Genomic DNA, 18197 nt, shown 5'->3' on the forward strand with positions numbered 1-18197 from the left:
TCAGAATGCTCTGGGTTGTATGCCTGCATTCTTGGAGTAAAGCAGAAATTCTACAACTTTTTTCTTTATTTTTTCTCAGAAACATTTGTGTGGGCCAAGAATTTTTTGACAAAACTACCAGGAATGTGTCAGGAATATGTCATCAGCTACTTCCACTCAAGGTTTATTGCTCTTAGACCCAGACTCTATGAGAATGATGATGGATCTTCTCTATTTCCTTCAGTTACCAATGCCAAAACAAAAACAGAGAGGTGTTATTTATTCATACAATGTTTTCCATGATTTTCAACTTAGTAAAAAACCTCAGGGGAGGTTGAAGGGGCCCTGTGTTGTTTAGATTTAATCTACCTACCTGGTCCATGACACCTTGAGCAAGATATTGCATGGTGTGAGATAATAACTGCTATTTAAAAACATAACTATGAACTGAGTGATATGAAGTAGTACACTCTGAAACTGTTGAGTCATCAAGTGTGAGAAAGCACTTCTTGGGGCGTACATCCTACCCAAGTCTCAACTTTATGCTCCTGGATGGGGTGATGTGTATTGTATTGTACTCAGCTCAGTTTTCAGACGTACGGGCTCAGCTTGCCACAGAGCTGATAATCCACCCACACTGAAAAGAAGACATAGACTGAATCACTCAAATGGTTTAGAATGCCCTCACTGTGTGGTATGACTGGTTCATTTCACCAGTTCATTTCAAGGGACTTCAAAAAGAAACAAGCACTCAACGAAAGAAAGTCAACCAGATCAAAGTATTTTTAGAGGTAATGTTTACCTTCAGAATGCAGCAATAAAAGTTAAAAAAAAAAAGCCACAAAAAAATCTAAAATCATGAATTGAGAATGTACAAAACAAAGTCATAATAAAAAGAAAATTGCTTTACAAGGTTGCAAAATGAACTTAAACAGTAAACAGGTATGAAAGCGTGGAAAATCTAAAATAAGTGTTTTTTGGTATATATCGAATAATAAATTACAATTCTGAAAATAAAGGAAAGCAACAACCATTCTGTCTCATCGGGAGCATCTTTCTTTGAATCTTGCTCTGGAGAAACAGCACTGATAATAGCTTTGGGGTTCGATGTAACCATGTTCAACAGCATCAGGTATTTCTAGGAAACATATTCTGCTCAATACCTCCCCCACCAATAACAGTGTCCACCATTGGAACTTCTTAATGTACTGCCTAAGCAAAAACCCATCCAACCCACCCATCAATGTCAGTATGCATACGTATGCATATTCGTGTGTTTACACTGCCCTCCCTGGCAATTCTGTACTGAAATTAGATAAAGAAGATAATAACAAAGTGTTTGTTTGCTGGTGACCAAATTTATCGCTTCTTGAACTGATTCTATCTATCCTTTCTTGTCAGTTAGTTCCGAGAAGCCTAATTGTAGCCCTTCCATGCCCCAAATAATACTGTTGGGGAAGAAGCTGCCCAAGATGCCCATGGATGGATGTTTCCCTTGTGCCTCTGGCAGTGTCAAGGCTCTGGGTTGTGGTGCAGCACCATGTCTGTTGGGTTGTTCAGGTGAGGGCTGTTGTTCCCCTCCTGAGGCAGACTGCTTTTGTCCTGTCTTTATGAGAACACCAAGTCTTTAGGGTGTAGATCTTTCCCTGTGTATGATTTGGATAAACCAGGAGAATTTTTTATTGCGGACTATCTTTTTTCTTCTTTATACAGTTCTCTCTTGCTCTTCAGGATCTTCTATTTCTTTAGCCTGGAGTTACCAAAAGTGACAAAGACCACTCCTGACTCCTGGAAAATGCCACTGTGGATGTTTTCTCCTGGACTCTTCAGGTATCTTGGAAACATGGGTGATGCAGATACTTCATACTGGGGATGCAAGCTCATACCACATGTGGAGGAAGTCTGTGTCTCAGATTGCTTGGTGACTGTGGTAGATGAAGTGATAATTTTATTTCCAAACTGGTCCATTTCCTCATACTGCTCTGTGACAGTCCGGGTGGCTCCATAGAGCTTGGATCCATCAGGCCCTGTCTTCAGCTCCAAGATGCTTTTCTGCCTCCGTGGGTTCTGTGGGCTGGGGGTGTTCAGGGAGCAATAGTCTGACAAGCCCCCTTTCATCCCACACTGGCAACTGCCTTTGGAGGTGTCTGGAGGGCACTTCTCTTTCTCATCAACCCGATGGTTGGTGTTTGCAGGGGTGTGCTGCTTCATTGAGTTCTCCCCAGCATTTGTTTGAGTGGGCTCTGGTCTCTTCTGAAAGGGAGATGTGTCATGCCCAGGTGAGCCAGCTGATGGATGGTTAACGGAGTTAGAACTCTCCTGAGCAAAAGCACCTTTCTTTCCTGGAGTATCCGGACAGTTTGGGGAAGGGATGTTCTGTGGGGATTGTGCTGTCCTGGGTGACTCTGCTGGTTTCCTGGCAGCAGACTCAATGGTGATATAGGAAGGTGAGGAGGGAGAGCTGACACGAGGATGATCTTGACGGGGGATGTCCAGCTCTGACTTGGTTACCTCAGTCTTTTCTGCCACCTTTGCACTTTCTACAGTTGCTGCCTCCCCTGTCTCCACCGTGGTTCCCTCTTGCCTGGCTTTGCTAGAGACAATACTGATTTTGCGGATATTGCTGCTGCTTGTAGAGCTCTGGGTGCTCCCCAGAGATTCTTTGAACAGACCAGAGAGCCCAGTGATGTCTGACTCAGACTTGAGACTAGAGACAGAATAAAGAGCTTTCTTGATAGCCTCCTCAATATCTAAGAGTCGGGCAAGTGTCTGCTCCTTCAGGTGGATAATCTCAGCACTTGCTCTCTCCAGGTCCCCAAAAACTGTCTCTACTGAAGAGACACTGTCAGTGTCATCCTTGGCCTGTGTCTCAGCCCTATCCTGTTGTTTGGCCTGGAGGGCCTTCTGACAAACCACCCAGTCAGGGACCTTCTCAAAGAGGCTTCTCAGTGACTTCACATCCACTTTGCTTGTTTCCTCTTCAAATTCCTTCACCCTAGTCAAGATTTCTTGCAGCTCCTCCTGTCTCCTGAGATTTTCAAAGATCTCCATAGCCTCCTTGACATTGCCTTTCATGATCTCCTCTTTGTGTACTGACAGCCTTTTCCGACGTTCATCTTCTGTTTCTCTCTTGGGTTTTTCTCTCATAACAACTACTGGTTTCTCCTGAGCAGGTGCCTCTGCCTCCACATCAGAACACTTAGGTTGCCCACTATTTCCCTGTTGCTCCTCCTTGGAAGCATTCTTTAGCTGCTGATGGAAGGACACAGAATGACTAGTTTCTTTCCTTTCATTCACTTGCTGCATGACTCTCTGGCTTTCCCATGACGCATAAGCATTATATACACATTCCCCTTCCACCTTAGTTGAGGCATTTTGAGCAATGTCATCTCCTCTCTTTGGAGGAGTGACATGGCCCACAGAGGAGGTGTTTGGCTCAGTCTGTCCTGGCATGTCAGGTGTCTCTGCTCTACCAGGACAGGCTGGATGTGATATTGAAGAGAATCTCTCCTCTTGCTGACACAACTCAGAATGCTTCTGAACTACTTCAAGGGAACAGCTTTTTGGAGCTGCTGCTTTCCCACTCAACATTCCTTGCTTGGCTTCAAAACCAACCTCTCCATTTTTCATTGGCTTTGAAGGCTTAGATCTGTCCAGTTCAAACTTGCCTTGTCCTCCTTTGCTTGCCTTGTACCTTTCCTCTGCCATCTGAAGAGGTGTTTTGGCAGTATACTTAGGCAGCTTTCTTTCAGGACCCTGAACTGTGATAGATTTGTCCATGGATGACTCCACAGTGCAGCATTTTTCTTGACTCTCCCTGTGGCCTGATTGTTCACATACTTCCATGCAACTTAACTGCAGCTCTGCTGGGGGAGGCTTTGGCTTGCCGATCTCCCTCAAGCCTGGAGGTTTTGGAGGCACAGGTGGAGGTATAGACTTAGTTGATCTGTCTGTGCTGCTATTTGCAGAAGCAGAACATGCCTCATGTAAGAGGTGCTCGGGTTTTGGTGGGGGGACAGGCTTTTTCCTCAGAGGTGCTGTAATTTCTGGTTTTGGAGGAATCTTGGGCTTCTCTGGAGAATTCTGATCACTGGGTTTGCAGGACAGAGAAGGGAGGGAAGAAAGTGGGGTCTGGAGTGGTGAAAAACATCCTTGGGCTTCATCTTTGCTGGTTAATAATGGAAGGGCACCTTCTCTTGTTGCTTTGGTTGAGGGAGGACAATGTTCTGCTTTCATCACAGCAACTGGGGGAGGAGGAGGAAAGTCATTATCAGCTTGCGACCCTGAAGCCACTACAGCTGTCTGGTTATTATTGACTTGAGTCTCATTTTTCTTTTTACACACAGAATAGGACTGCCCTGCATTTCTGTATATCATAGCAGCTTTAAAATCCCCTTTGGAGACATTAACATTAGACTTTTCCAGTGACTGAAGTGTGGCTTTTAAATTACCTCGTACAACATCCTCCTTTTCTACCAGGCGCTGTTCTGTGGTGGCACTTTGCAGTGCTCTGATAGCTGTCTGTACATCCCCTCTGACAATAACATCTCTTTCTTCTTGCACTGATTGCTCTTTGTAATCAGACTCAACGAAAGGGTTTATATAGGTTTTCACTGGCGTGGCAGTATAAAGGCCATCCTTAATGCTAACATCTCTACTAGGCACAACTTGGTTTTCCTGGCTCAATAGTTGTCTTCCCTGTACTTCCTCTGAAGCACTGACCTTTTTATGTGATGCTATACTCTTCTGAGACACACTTGTGTGGGTCTGGGATGCTTCCTGGACTCTAGTGGTGGTGGTCCTGATGGCCGTGCTGGTGTTCTCCCGCATGGTAGATGCAGACTCTTGTTGATGTACAGTTGACTGAACAGCCTTTGTCTCCTGCATACTAGCCACCTGCTGTCTGCAGGCCATGTGGACCTCCTCCCTGTTCCTTTGTAGCTTGTTTTGGACATGGTGTTGAATGTTTCTCGCTTCTGCTGTTGCTAGCCTCAAGCTTTGCATTGCAGCCTGGAGATCACTCCCAAGGGCCTTCTCTTCTGACTGCTTCTGGCTGGCTTGCTCAGTCATCAAACTCTTGTGTTCTCCAGCCACATCTCTCCTCTCAGCTATCACTTTGGCTTGGGCTACACCTTGCATCATGGCTTTGGGCTCCTTCAAACAGGCAGATGTGGACTCTTCCTTCTCTGTGTTCTTGCTGACATCTACAACCCTTTGAATTGACTTTGTGGTTACTTTTAGGCCCCCTGACATGATTTCTTCCTTTTCTGTCCCCGTGGGCAGGTTCTGGGGCTTCCCAAGACATTGCACAGTGGGGCCTGTCACACCCACTGCATGCACCTCTCTCTCTAATGCACCCTTTTTGCCCATGCTTTCACATACAAATACCTTTTTTGCTCCCTCTGGAGCCCCTGGCTTTGCCTCTACTATTACTTTCTCTGCTTGTTCTTTGTTTGTTAAGACATGTGTATTAGTCCCCTGCAAAACCCGTGGGGCACTTTCAGCTGCCCCTTGCCCTGCTTGGGCAGAGATGAGGGACTGTATCTCTGACTCCTGCTGGAGGTTCTTCAGATAGTCCAGATCTCCCTTCTCAATGCAGCTCGCAAAAAGCTGGACGTTCCCCTTCTCATTGTCCTCACGCTTAACAGTTACTGTTGCCCTCTGCTCCTGTGAAGAAGCCATCAGGTTCCCTATCGTTGACTTCACATCCCCCTTGACAACTTTTTGCTGTACAGAATGGAACAGGAGGGAGTAGAGGGTCATCTTCACTGATTCTGACTTTGTCTCCTGTAAGACCATCCCCTTTTTGATGGAAGCATCTTGACTAAGGAGGCCCTGGAGAGCCTTAGCCATATTTCCACTCAAGTCCTCTTTGCCTTTAGTAGCTTCACTCTGGTCCAGTAGCTGCAATGAGCTTACTTTGATCTTGCCTTCTCTGTCCTCCTCCACCAGCACACTCTGTGGTTCCACATTGGTTCTGTGCAGGAGCTGCAGCATGATCCCTTGCAAATGGCCTCTCACAATCTCTTCTTTCAGGATTTCTGGAGCACCTGGGCTACTGAGCTGGTACTTCACCATCTTTACGCTCTCCATATCGTTGGCTTCAATGAGGATCCCATCGTGCTGAATAGCCTGGCAAGCACAAAGTGTCTCTAAAGTCTCCTTCATAGTTCTTTCTTTCAGTTCTGTTTCCCTGCTGTATTCAGAAGCACTGAATTTATCCAAGGGCGTGCTCTCAAAGAGCCATGTTGTGCTTTTCACATCTGCACGAGGGATTGGTTCTTGGGTCCCAGTACTGACTGTCACTTCTGGGTCCTTAAGAGTGTCCATGGGCTGGGTTTCAAACAGCCAGGTGCAGCGTTTGACATCCCCTTTCTGGCTGTCCTCTCTTTGCACTGTGCTGATAGATGAGCTTCTGTCTGCATCCCCATAAAGGGAGTCCACGGGCTGATTTTCAAAAAGCCAGGTGGACGTCCTCACATCGCCCCGCTGAACATCACTGACACTGACCATTCTCACATACTTCTTCTGGCCCACTTGCTGAGACTCAAAGAGCTGCTTGTTGGACTGAACATCTCCCTTCTGCACATCATCTACTGTTCTGGGCACAGAAGTCTTTCCTCCCGAGAAAGAGTCAAGAGGCTCTGTTTCAAACCTCCACCGGGCAGCCTGGACGTCCCCTTTCTTGATGTCCTCTTGGGTGACAGCCCTAATCACAAACACTTCTTCTCCCTTTTTTATCTGATCCAGGGGCTTAGTTTCAAATAACCACCGTGCACCTTTCATGTCACCTCTCATGATTTCTTCTTTTTGCACGGAGGTGACCTCATGGTATCCCCCCTCTTTGTCTTGGATAGCATATAAGGGTTGGCTTTCAAAGAGCATTGTGCAGGACTTGACATTTGCTTTACTCATGGTGTCTTTCTGGATCTTGTGGAGCTCTGTCTCATCTACTTTGTCATGGATTTGGTCAAGGGAGTAGGTCTCAAATACGAACCTTTTGCCTCCAACATCTCCCTCCTTGATATCCTTCGCTGGAGGGATTTCCTGGATGCCTTCAGAGCTGTCCTTCAGGGTGTCCATGGGGTAATTCTCAAAGAGCCAAGTGAATTTATGCACTGATCCAGCTTCAATTGTCCCATCATCCTTGATGACTGCTGTTGGCTTTGTTGTTGTATCTAAGGGCTTAGCCTCGAAGAATTCCTTCACTCTGGACACTTCCCCAGACTGTATCTCCACACGGCTAGAGTACCGCAGGGTTTTCTTTTGGTCAGCTTCACTGAAAACACTGCTGCCCAATGGTTCAGTCTCAAATAGGTGTCGGACAGTTTTGACATCAACCCCCTGTAATTCATCCTGACTGTATGCTTTACTGACTCTCAAATACTGCTCCTCTTGACCTTTCAGAGAGTCCAGGGGTTGAGTCTCAAACATCCATGTGTATGACTTCACATCAGCTTGGGGCACACTAATATCCTCTTCTTGCTTCTTTTCAGCCTTCTCATACAGAGTGTGCATGGGCTGGGTCTCAAAAAGCCACCTACAGGTCTTCACATCACCCCGTTGGGAGATTTCCCTCTTCACTGAGGGGTACTCCTCGCCTTGTGTGGCTTGATGATGAATGACATCTATAGGCTGAGTTTCAAAGAGCCACTTGGCTGTTCTGACATCACCAGCCACCACCTCCTGTTTTGTGATCCCCCGTATTATGTCCACTTTCTTGATGCTTTCATCAAACTGGTCCAATGGCCTGGTTTCAAACATCCATTTGTACTTCTTGACATCACCACTAATGACTTGCTCTCTGCTTACAGATGTGACTTCATGAAAATTGCCAAAGCTATCCTTGATGGCATAGAGAGGTGTAGTTTCAAACAGGATTTGATTAGCTTTGACATTGCCAGGTGGAATCTTCTCCTCTTCCTTGGCAACAGGCTCCGCATCAACCTCCTTGATACTATCTAGGGGAAGAGTCTCAAATAGGGTCTTGAAAGACTTCACATCCCCTTTAACCACCTCTTCTGTCTTGGCAGCTGAAATTTCTTCCTCGAATGCCTTGGAGATACTGCCAAGGGGACAGGTCTCAAACACATGTTTTCTTTGTTTCACATCTCCCTTCTCCTCTGCTGAAAGTTCTACTTTTTTCAAACGACCCACCTCAAAATTGTCTTTCAGGGTTTCCATCGGCTGAGTTTCAAATAGCCAGAGTGTAGATTTCACATCACCTCCAATGACTTGTTCTTTGGCTGCAACACTCTCTGAAGCTTCTCCTTTCAAAGTATCAAGGGCCTGGGTCTCAAAGAGTAATCGCTGTTTACTGACATCTGCTCCTGTAACAAAATCTGTTGAAGCTTTGAAATCCTGTTCTTCAACAGTAATCTCTCTGATGGCATCCAGAGGCTGAGTTTCAAATATCCACCTTGCTCCACTGACATCTGGCCTTCCTATTTCTTCCAATGAGATCCCACGGATGATTTGTACTTTGGAAGTGTCCTTGTTGATGGTATCCAGTGGCTGAGTCTCAAACAGCCAGCGAGCTGTTCTGACTGCATTGCTCTGAATTTCTTCTCGGCAAACGGACTTGATTTCATGAATGTTTCCAGTTTTGTCCCTGATTGCACAGAGGGGCTCTGTTTGGAAGAGCCTGATAGTCTTCTTGACATCACCTTTTAGCTCCTGGATTTCTGACTTGAGCTGCAGGATGCTCTTCTCCTCCACAGAGCAGCAGCGTCCTATAGCATCCAAGGACTGGGCTTCAAAGAGTTCTTTGGCACCTTTCACATCGCCTCCCTGGACAGGCTCCTTGAGGACTGCCTCTTGCACTTCAGTTTCATCTGAGTACAGTTTGTTTAATGAGTCCAAAGGCTGAGTTTCAAAGAGCCACCGGGCAGTATGCACATCCCCTCTGGCAAGGTCTGTCTCTGATACTTTCTCTGTCGTTGACAGATAGTCCCCGTTGACTGACTGGTTTTCAAACCTCAGAGAAGTACTTTTCACATCCCCACCTGGAATTATCTCTTCTTCCATCAACTTCTTTGTGGCTTGATGGTCCCCAATAGAGTCAAGTGCCCAGTTCTCAAAGATCCAGCGCATGGACTGAACCTCTCCGGGAAGAACTTTATCCAGGTTCACAGATCCCTGTGCATTGGGATCTTCAGTATTAAGCATTTCTGCCAGGTCCTCAGTCACAGCTTCTTCCAAGTTCTTCCTGAGCTCGGGATGCATGTGTCTGTAGAGCCTTTTTAGCTCATTCACTTGTCGCTGCTGGTAGAACTTGGAGAAGGCTTGCTTTGGAGGAGGCACAGGAAGTGGGTTGGGATCCTGGCTCCCCGGAGCGATGACTTGGGCTGAGCCAGGGATGGGAGGGGGAGGTAAGTCCTCTTCCATTTTCTTGATGGCTACTTTAGATGATTTCTGAGGTTCTGCCATCTTTAGAGAAACAGTTTTGAAGGTCAGAATCATCTCTTGCCCCCCAGCCCTTTGGCTGTTAGTAGTGTGAATGCCAAAAGAAAAGACAGCCCAACAAGGGAACTCCATGCATCTACTGAGCTCCATACCTTTGGTTCAGTAGCACACGGCACTCCAAAGCATCATATCACTGCACACACTCCAGATTTGGTGTTAGCTCTGGTTCCACAGCAACGTGCTCTAAAGCAAGGTCTCTAATCCAGGCGTGTGTGGTGGTTAGTCTACAGTCTCATGTGTCAATCCAGCTGTAGTGTAACAGAGAGGCCTGATTCGGACTGTCAGCAAGAGAGACTACCACAAGAATGACATAAAGAAAGCTTATCACCAAGTAGCAAGATAAGACTTAATTTCTGCCTCCTGATTCCAAATGTGGGTCAGGAGAATATGCTCCAGGAGAAAGTAAATGAGGTATTTATGAGGAGATCTCAAGAGTAAAAATGGTGAGAGGGAATCAAATAAAAGTATGAAAGTGAGCTGGTAAGGACATCCCATTTTTGGGTAGGCAGCTAGCACGACAGGTTTTTGGTATTGCCCATGGCACAGGACTGGGGTCTATGGAAAGAATGTTTGATTCCTTCAGTTGGACTCACATGTACCCCACATCAACACTTCCATAAGAATAGAGATTAGAGATTTAAATTAAGCTTTTTTATTACTTAAGACTTGTACAGGAGCGAGGCTAACTCAGGTTCCCTTAAACCTGCTCACACTTGGCCTGCTCTGTAAAAATGAGCAATTCACTTGCTACAGAGCCAGAAGCCAGTATATCACTGTTACACGTTACAGTTCAATGGCTTTTAACTCACATTCTTTTAAGCCTTTCTTCTGGGGGTAATTCTGGCCCATGAGCCTGTGAACTATCCCAGTTTACATTTAGATTCACTCAAACTGAATTCAGCTGGATTTCTCAGCCATGTAGGTACAGCAGCAACCAGAAGATGGAGTCATGACAGACTGGACATCAGTTGTTTCGACTGCCTTTGAGCCTCACTTCCAGCACCTTTCTCCTTTTCTTGGGAATTTTGAGCATCGAGCAGCCAAACTGAATACCTGCGGCCTGCACTGGATTGGCGTTTTTCCAAAGGGAAGGTATTTGAAGCCTATAATCATTATCTAAAAAGGACCATAATCCTGATGGCTTTCCTTTCAGTAAACAGATCTGCTGATCCTTGGCATGCCTTTGGAGTTACGTCTGTAGAGTTATGCCTGGAATATTATTAGGTGTTGCTCAAAGCAATGGCGCGCAGTGTTATTTCACTCTGTTAACACACAGATTGTTCTCACTAAAAATAAGTGTCCAAAATTAGTAAAAAAAAAATAAATAGCAAACACAAACAAGAAAAAAAAACAAAACCAAACAAGCCAGAAAACCAAACCCAGCATATTTTGCAGCAAGTGTAAAATGCAAATTGCTTGTACAAGTTGGCATACTTGGAATCCTCTAATGCACTTTTTAAAATGGTTTTTTAAAAATTATTAATTATTATTTTTTATTTTTTTAAATCTATAGACTTCTAAACATGGGGAAGGGCTGAGAAGCTGTTAGTTATATTCAGTGTGAAAGCATTCCTCGCTGTCTGGCGTGGGTATTTAAATCACACTCCACCACTATCTGCAAATATTTGGTTAGATAAGAGTGCTTATCTCTAACATTTCTTACCTTGCTTGTTTTCTGGCTGTTGAGAGATGGAGTGGAGCTGTCCTTCACAGTTCTCTGGAAAAGACATGGGGAGGAATGACATCAAACTGCATAGACAGACACATACGACAGCTGTATATATATATGTGTGTGTGTGTCTACTCTAGAGAACTGGAAATCAATGGTGTTCTGGGTTTTTTGGGGGGGGGGATCACTGACAATTCTCAGCTGGGAAAAAACAATCCTACCTCAAGTTGAGCAGACATTTTTCCAGAAGTCTCAGTCGGCAAAAGAAACCCAAACACATTTGTTCAGTGTGTGTGGGGGAAACCAAAACCAGCAGTGATGTATCCAAAGCCTGCTTTGTCTTATAGTTTTGGTGGTATTCCAGTATTTTTAAGACAAAACACATCTACATTTTGTAATGGCATTATGAATCAAAATCCCTTAAAATCTGTTTTGAAATTTTTATTACTGGAGGGTTAGATTAGATGACCTCCAGAGGTCCCTCCTAACCCCTATGGGTTCTCTGATTGTGTTTGATTCTGTGATAATTTTTCTCAGGCTTCTCTTTCTCAACCTGAACACCCTACAGCAATGCAGATTACTTAGAAAGTTCTATAGTACTGATTCTGGTGAATAAGTACTTCTCACCAAGCTGTATGGCCCACAGCATCTTGCTGCTGGGCAGGACACATGGTTCTTGTACAGACTCGGTCCAACATGAGCACAGATCCTGGAACAGCCTTTAAAGAAATATTAACCTGCTTAATTGCAGTTGTAATTCCCCTGTTATGGTCTACACTTAATTATTTTCAGGTGAGAGTTCTTCAATGTGGGCTCTTCCAGTTCAAAACCCTTATACATTTTCAAGAGACTGCATCTCCAGTCAAGGACCCTGCAGATGGCTGAGAGTGGAAGGGAGCATAAATGAACCTGCAGAAGTCCAGAAGAGAAAATGCATCTCCTATTAACCCTGCATGACCAACAGAGGCAGGCAAGAGAGAAAAATATAGCTTAGTGCCTTGTAACATGTACAACATGAATGATCCTATGACTCAGTGATCAGCCAGGTCTGGATGATTAAATCACTGCATCCTCTGCTGACGTTTCCTTTTTCCCCTAATGAGGTGAATTTGGGACCCACTCATGTGTGTGAGAATGGGTATAGCAGAGGGTGTACGTGTTGCTGTGTACTGAATATCTTCTGAAAGGATGTAATTGTGCAGATATGTACATGCAGATATTAGATATTTATGAAAACACTGTATGCATGAGCTACTGGATGCAGATGTGTGTGTGTATATACAGCATAAATATCATACTTGTATCAGCAGTGCAATTAATATCTGCACAATAATGTGATATTTTTATACGATACATCAATATGACATTCAGATGACATATTTCTGTGTTATTTGCAAACAAGGAGGAAACCTGGTCACTCTTGGAAATGAAATGCCATGTTCCTCCAGCACTGTGAAGCCAGGTGTGTTTTTCCTTGCCCTCTCACAGCCTCTGCAAAGGATGGGACACCATTTGGATGCTGCGGTTCTTACCGGTGGTGTAGTGCTGCTGTGAGCAGCAGCAGCTGCTGCCTGGGAGAGATAACGAGCTGACAGCTCCTTCACAGACAGCGAAGAGGATCTCCCTCGTCCTTGATGAAGTAAGTGCCTAGTGCTGCCTGATACGTCTAAAAACGACTGTGTCCTCTCATCTGAAACAGAGACAGGTTGGCATCGTGAGCTGTGTGAAACAGGGGTGACAGCATGGCATGGCACGAGCAGGGTACTTCTAAGAAGGCTCTGCTTTCTGCATGCCCCTTCCTCCTGGACTCCCAGGCAAGGTGTTTGTCCCTCTCCCTGAATTTAACACCATACAGTTATTGGTTAAAGGAGAAAATGTGGACATTTGCTTTCCTCTCATGGCTGAAATGGATGAGAGCAAACCACCAGGCACAGACCTGGTGCCACTGTCCTACCGTGGGGCTGCCTTCCCCTGTCACAGATCCTGCACCCATCCCTGCATCCCCAGCCAAGGTCATCACCAAGACAGAAGTGATGTGAAGGTTGTGAAGAAGCCACAGATGTTAAACTGGAATCAACTTCTACTTTTTTCTCCTTGTCGACTTCACTCTCCCATCAGTGCATCTTGCAAGCAGCTACATCCATTAATCTTCACCTCTTTCCCTTTCAGGAAACCAAGAGACAATGAGACTATAAGACTTGCCCACGGGCATAGCATGGAACAAGCTCTTATTTTAGAATGGTGATGATCTAAGCTAGCCCCCATAGAGCCCCACTAGAGCCCAGCATGACATTCCTGACATATCCAAGATATCTGGCATTCCTCCTACTTTTGTTCAGATGCTTCCCATAGAGATGACTCCAGCTGGGGATGTCTCTATCTGGTTCATGGAGGAGCTGGCTATTTTGGGAAGAGGTGATCCATCAGCCAGACAACCTGGGAGGTATGCAGGGAGAACTCTTGCTGGTGTGCACACACACAGTTGGATGATACTCAGCCCATGTACCCTCATGCCAACCCACTGTACTCCTTCCTGTGGCCTTCATCCCCTAAACAGGGGGGGCTTCCCCCCTGTACATACATGCCTCACCTCAGTTGTCTGGGTTAACTGGGACTGTCGTTTCCCTGTTCCTGCTGCAAAAACACGAGAAGGTTCTCTTTTTATTTTCAGGCTGGCACTGATGCAATTGGATTTAGTGTGGTATTTGCAATGCTTTCTGTTTGAACAATGGGCTCTCTCTCAACAAATCCAGCTTTTGCACAGCCAGGAAAAGGCTGATGTACTTGTTAATATGTGCACATGGAAAACACTGCAGCAATTCTGGCATTCTTTGCCCTCAAATCTCAGTCCTCAAATCGTGAGATTTTGTAAATAACTGACTTAATGACTCCTTTCTTTGTTTTCCAGGTTTTGAGTTCAGATTTTCCAGCTTTTCTCTGAAATACTGAAGGACATCTGCTTTGCTTTTATTTTGAGGTGACAAGGTGTAACATCGTGCACTAACAGGATCCTGGAAGCTATTGCTTCAAAAGAGACACGAGTTCCTATGGGACAGACATGTTAGTCCTTAGCACTGAACAGACACAGAGATAAGAGCAGAAGGACTCCACTGAGATGCTCAGACACCTGCAAGTGTTTCTTCTGTCCTTGGTTCCAGCTGCTCCTGCAGGTGCCAAGGCATTTTGATGCAAAGCTGAGGCTGGTTCCAGGTGGAAGCAGCTGGAAGCAGTGCAGGTGTAGGTGCTCAGTTCTGCCAAAAGGACATGAGGGCATGAGGAGAGGAAACAGAAGAGATTTCTTTAATGTACTCCTCTCCTTCTAACTAAGTCACCATGTCAATACTGGATTCCTTTCCGATTCCTACTGTTGGTGGGTCAGACTCTGAATCAAAATGAATTATTCAGCCTCTGACTGTATCATTTTTTTCTCCACCAAGATGTAACTGGATCTCTGACATCTTAAGATGATCAACATTTGGGAAACGGGGAGGAGAGGGTCAAGGCATCACTGTGACACCCACTTTTAGAGCAGCTGGTGCTGATATCTCTAAACACCTGCCCTTCTACCTGCTGTAGAAGACTTCTCCCTTCCCTAGGAGGTTTGAGGCACACATCTGCCTCTGTGAAAAGTAAAAATGAAGCAATAGATGCTGAACGTACCTGGCATTTCATGGTCTTTCCTTGCCATGGCCGTGCCCTGTGAGAACAGCACTGAAACATGTGCTGAATTATCATAGAATCATAGACTCAATTTTGAGTTGGAAGGGATCTTTGAGCTCCAACTCCCTTGCTACAAACAGGGACATCTACAGCTAGATCAGGGTGCTCAGAGCCCCATCCAACCTGACCTTGAGTGTCTACAGGGATGGGGCAATTAGCTGCCCCTTTGAAAAATCTTGCCAGAGAATCTACATTTCTGAATTTCCTACTGAAAAGGCAAAAGGGATCCAAACCATTGGGAAACCAGAAGCTTTCCTCCTTGCAAGGCACTGAGGTTTGGTGAAGCTTCCCAGTATAAGCAATGGAGAGAGCTATGGAGAGACAGCCTTACTAGCTTCAAAGTAAAAAGAAAACCAAGCACAATTTTGTGACCTTTCCAGTTGGAAAAGTGAGCATAAGCCCTCATCAAAGTCTTGGTCACAGTGAAAAAGCTCCTAAAGACCTTCTGTAAGGAGCTGAGAGCCCTTCACATCAAGGCAGGAACCCTGTGCTTAACCACTTCAGCACTGAGAACTTAGCACAAACTTCTCCATATCCTGGAACTGGGTTGGTAATGTTTAATGGTCTCCTGCATGCCGATACGTGAGCATTACGGTGACCTGATGTTATCTGTGTTGGGCCATGGTGGGGGGATGCTGCAAAAAGCACAGCAATGTGCCCTGCAGCCACGAGCAGGTGATGGAGCTAGATGCAGCTCTCCAATCACACAGTGGAAGACAGCCTCAGAGCTGCTTCTTCCTTCATCCTTTGGCTCAGATGGATGAAAAGCCGCAGGACTTCTGTCTTAATGATGGCTATAATTAGCTGCGCTGCTCCAGGAGGCTCTGCCCAATGAAACAGGATGCTGCCACCCTCCAAACTGCTAATTATAGATAGCAGAGGGAGAACAACACTCAATCCCACTAACAAGAGAACTGGGCTGTCATTTCAAGAGCTTCTGAGCTGAGGATGCTAAAGGGTGTTGTGCAGACAGGGTAAGGGTGCTGTCGTTTGATTTGTTGTGTGGAAGACTGAGGGCATGGAGACCCAGTACATGACCTGTGTTGTGACTTTCCTAGACACAAGAGGAAGAAAGGGAAAGGAAAGAGAATGGGGGAAGAAGACTCACAGATTAATCTAAATATTCAGTCATTTCCTCTTTGGCTATTGCCCATAAATCACCAACAGCTCTGTCTCCTGCAGAAGATAACACTGCACCTCCTTTTGTTTCAAACTCTGTTAAATCTGACAGCCAACTCCCAGCAAGCAGAAAACAAACCCCTAACAAAGTGCTTCATCCCTCCTTCCCCTGAGAAAACCCCAACCCTCCGGTAACACAGAAGCTCTGCTCTCTGTGCTTCCTATTTCAACTGCTGTATCCTACAGAAAAAAAGCATGCTACCCACCTGTTGGTGTCCGCCACGGCCACGGCTGGCACTCTCTGTTGCCTGGCTCCCACCTCCAACCCCAGTGAGCTACAGAGTGCCTGAGTCACCTATTAAAAAAGGAAGCTGCAAGCTCAGCACTGAATCCCCTGGGCTGCCTGGCCAACCACATGTCATCGGCTTTGCTCCCAAAATCAGCCATCCTGAGCAAACACAGCTGCTAAGCAAAGCCCTTTGTGCAGGCCCACTCCTGACATCCTGTGGGGTTGTGTAATGGGACCTAGCTCGGCTCAGCTTGCAGGGAGCTTGCAGGAGCTGTGAGCAGAGAGAAGGGCTCGTGGTGCAAGCTTTGGACTGTTGTGATCCCCCATTTGCTTGCCCAAGAGAGTGATGCTCCAGAAAGCATCCTGTCCCAAAATCAGCTGAAAGAAGCAACCTCCATCACACAGTCAGGAGCAGCCTCACGTTTCTCTCCTGACAGAGCTGTAGGTGTCCCTGTTCATTACAGGGGAGCTGGACTAGGTGGCCTTTAACCATCTCTTCCAACTCAAATGATTCAGTGATTCTATGGCTCTGCATAAAAAACTTCAACTCCATCCTCATTGCTTTGTGTTAGTTGTGCTCCATGGACTTGGCATGCTCTACACCACAGGACATGATATGGTCTCCATGTTCCTGTCATGCCCCTACCTGGTCACCACGAGACCAAAATCTAACTCTTGAAGGTTAGTGGCAGCAAAGGGACCCATGTCCCAGAGCTTCTGAGCACTGTAAAAGCAGGGCAGGAATGCAATGGCTCCTTTCACTGTAGCAGGGACTCCATTTTCCAGGAGAATGGAAGTGAACCAGCATGGACCCCCCAGTTGGATGGTCATTACCAACAGGTCTCCTGTGTGCTGGATGTGTGCCCCCTTCCCACCTGCTTATCCCCTGTACACATGTTGGTGAGACCTCAGCAGCTCCCTGTCCCCTCCTGGAGCTGGAAGCAGGAGAGAACCCCATTCCTAAGCACCTCTATCCCTACGTGTGGGAAATGCAAGTGCCAAATCACACCCACCCCACTCTCTTCCCATCTTTGCCTCTCAGAGAATCTATCCTGTGACAAAAGAGCCTCTCAAATCCCAGCGAGGTAATTTGCTTGGCTGGGTGAGCACTCATAAAAGCTGTCTGAGAAACCAGTGCTGCTGCTTAATCCAGGAGCCCAGCAGCCCATTGGTGGTGCTCAGTCAGCAGAGACAGGTTTATATCTCTGCCCGCAGCCTGTGAATTCGTGGCCCTGGTCCTGGGGATGCTGAGCTGAAGGAGATGCACACCGAGGGGAGCAGAGTGTCCTCACTGCCCTGTTTTGAGGCTGCCTATAGGTAAGTGGCCCTGGGTGCTGTGGGGATGTGGGGAGGCTGAGGGTTTGGGGGGGGTAAAGGGCATTTCTTGCCATTTCTCATTGGCTTCATGGCTTGCTATAAGGCTTTAGTACATGACAAACTGCTGCGTGTGGCTTTTCCCAAAAGAAAGGTGAAAAAACCGTGGGACAGAGCTTTAGTGGGCAGCATTCATGGGATTTTAGGCAGCCTCCAGAAAAAGCGAGGACCAATGATGCTCTGAAGCATCCTGTTTACCCTCACGGGTACACCCTGGCTTCCGGATCACGCTTTGCTCTGTTTGCAAACTGCAGTGTTTTCTCTCGTTTTCAGTTCTACAAAGGACAGTGAGGATTTCAAATTCAGGCCTTTTTGTTTTACTGTGAATTGGCTTCATTACGGGAAAGAGAAGCAATTGTAAGCATGTTTTTTTTTATTTTTTAAAGTCATCTGATTTTTGGTTGTTTTCGTTCAGGTCACCTGTTTATATTATAACTGCACGTGCTAGCAGTTGACTGTTAGAACTGAAATTTTCCCTTGCTCACCAGCGATAAGAACACTGTTGATCACATTTAGATAACTAACAAAAACTATATGAATTCGTAACACTTTTTTTTCCTGATTCCAAGCTTTCATGAGTCG

The 18197-nt window shown here is 45.9% G+C and overlaps 1 protein-coding gene and 1 long non-coding RNA gene across 4 annotated transcripts in view; one reads left to right on the plus strand and one right to left on the minus strand.

Moving 5' to 3' along the window:
* Window positions 1-1606: 1606 nt before the first annotated feature.
* Window positions 1607-18197, minus strand: part of XIRP1 (xin actin binding repeat containing 1) — a 29855-nt gene continuing 13264 nt past the window's right edge. Inside the window, exons 6-9 of one of the 3 annotated variants that reach the window (XM_065744978.1) lie at window positions 12646-12803; window positions 11108-11161; window positions 4431-9408; window positions 1607-4223 (exon numbers count right to left, since the gene is read on the minus strand). In XM_065744978.1, the coding sequence (XP_065601050.1) occupies window positions 1717-4223; window positions 4431-9408; window positions 11108-11161; window positions 12646-12803 (7697 nt within the window). In that variant the 3' untranslated portion in view covers window positions 1607-1716. Of the gene's footprint in view, window positions 9409-11107; window positions 11162-12645; window positions 12804-16218; window positions 16238-18197 lie in introns of those variants that run through there. The other 2 variants (XM_065744980.1, XM_065744979.1) reach the window with 2 other exon arrangements.
* On the plus strand, window positions 14839-18119 carry LOC136053982 (uncharacterized). The gene is made up of 3 exons (XR_010622697.1): window positions 14839-15379; window positions 17457-17558; window positions 17889-18119. It is a non-coding gene; the product is annotated as an uncharacterized LOC136053982 (long non-coding RNA).

This window comes from Cyrtonyx montezumae, unplaced genomic scaffold (genome assembly GCF_038088225.1).
Source record: "Cyrtonyx montezumae isolate F1298 unplaced genomic scaffold, pur_monq_1.0 scaffold_32, whole genome shotgun sequence".
NCBI classification, from domain to species: domain Eukaryota; kingdom Metazoa; phylum Chordata; class Aves; order Galliformes; family Odontophoridae; genus Cyrtonyx; species Cyrtonyx montezumae.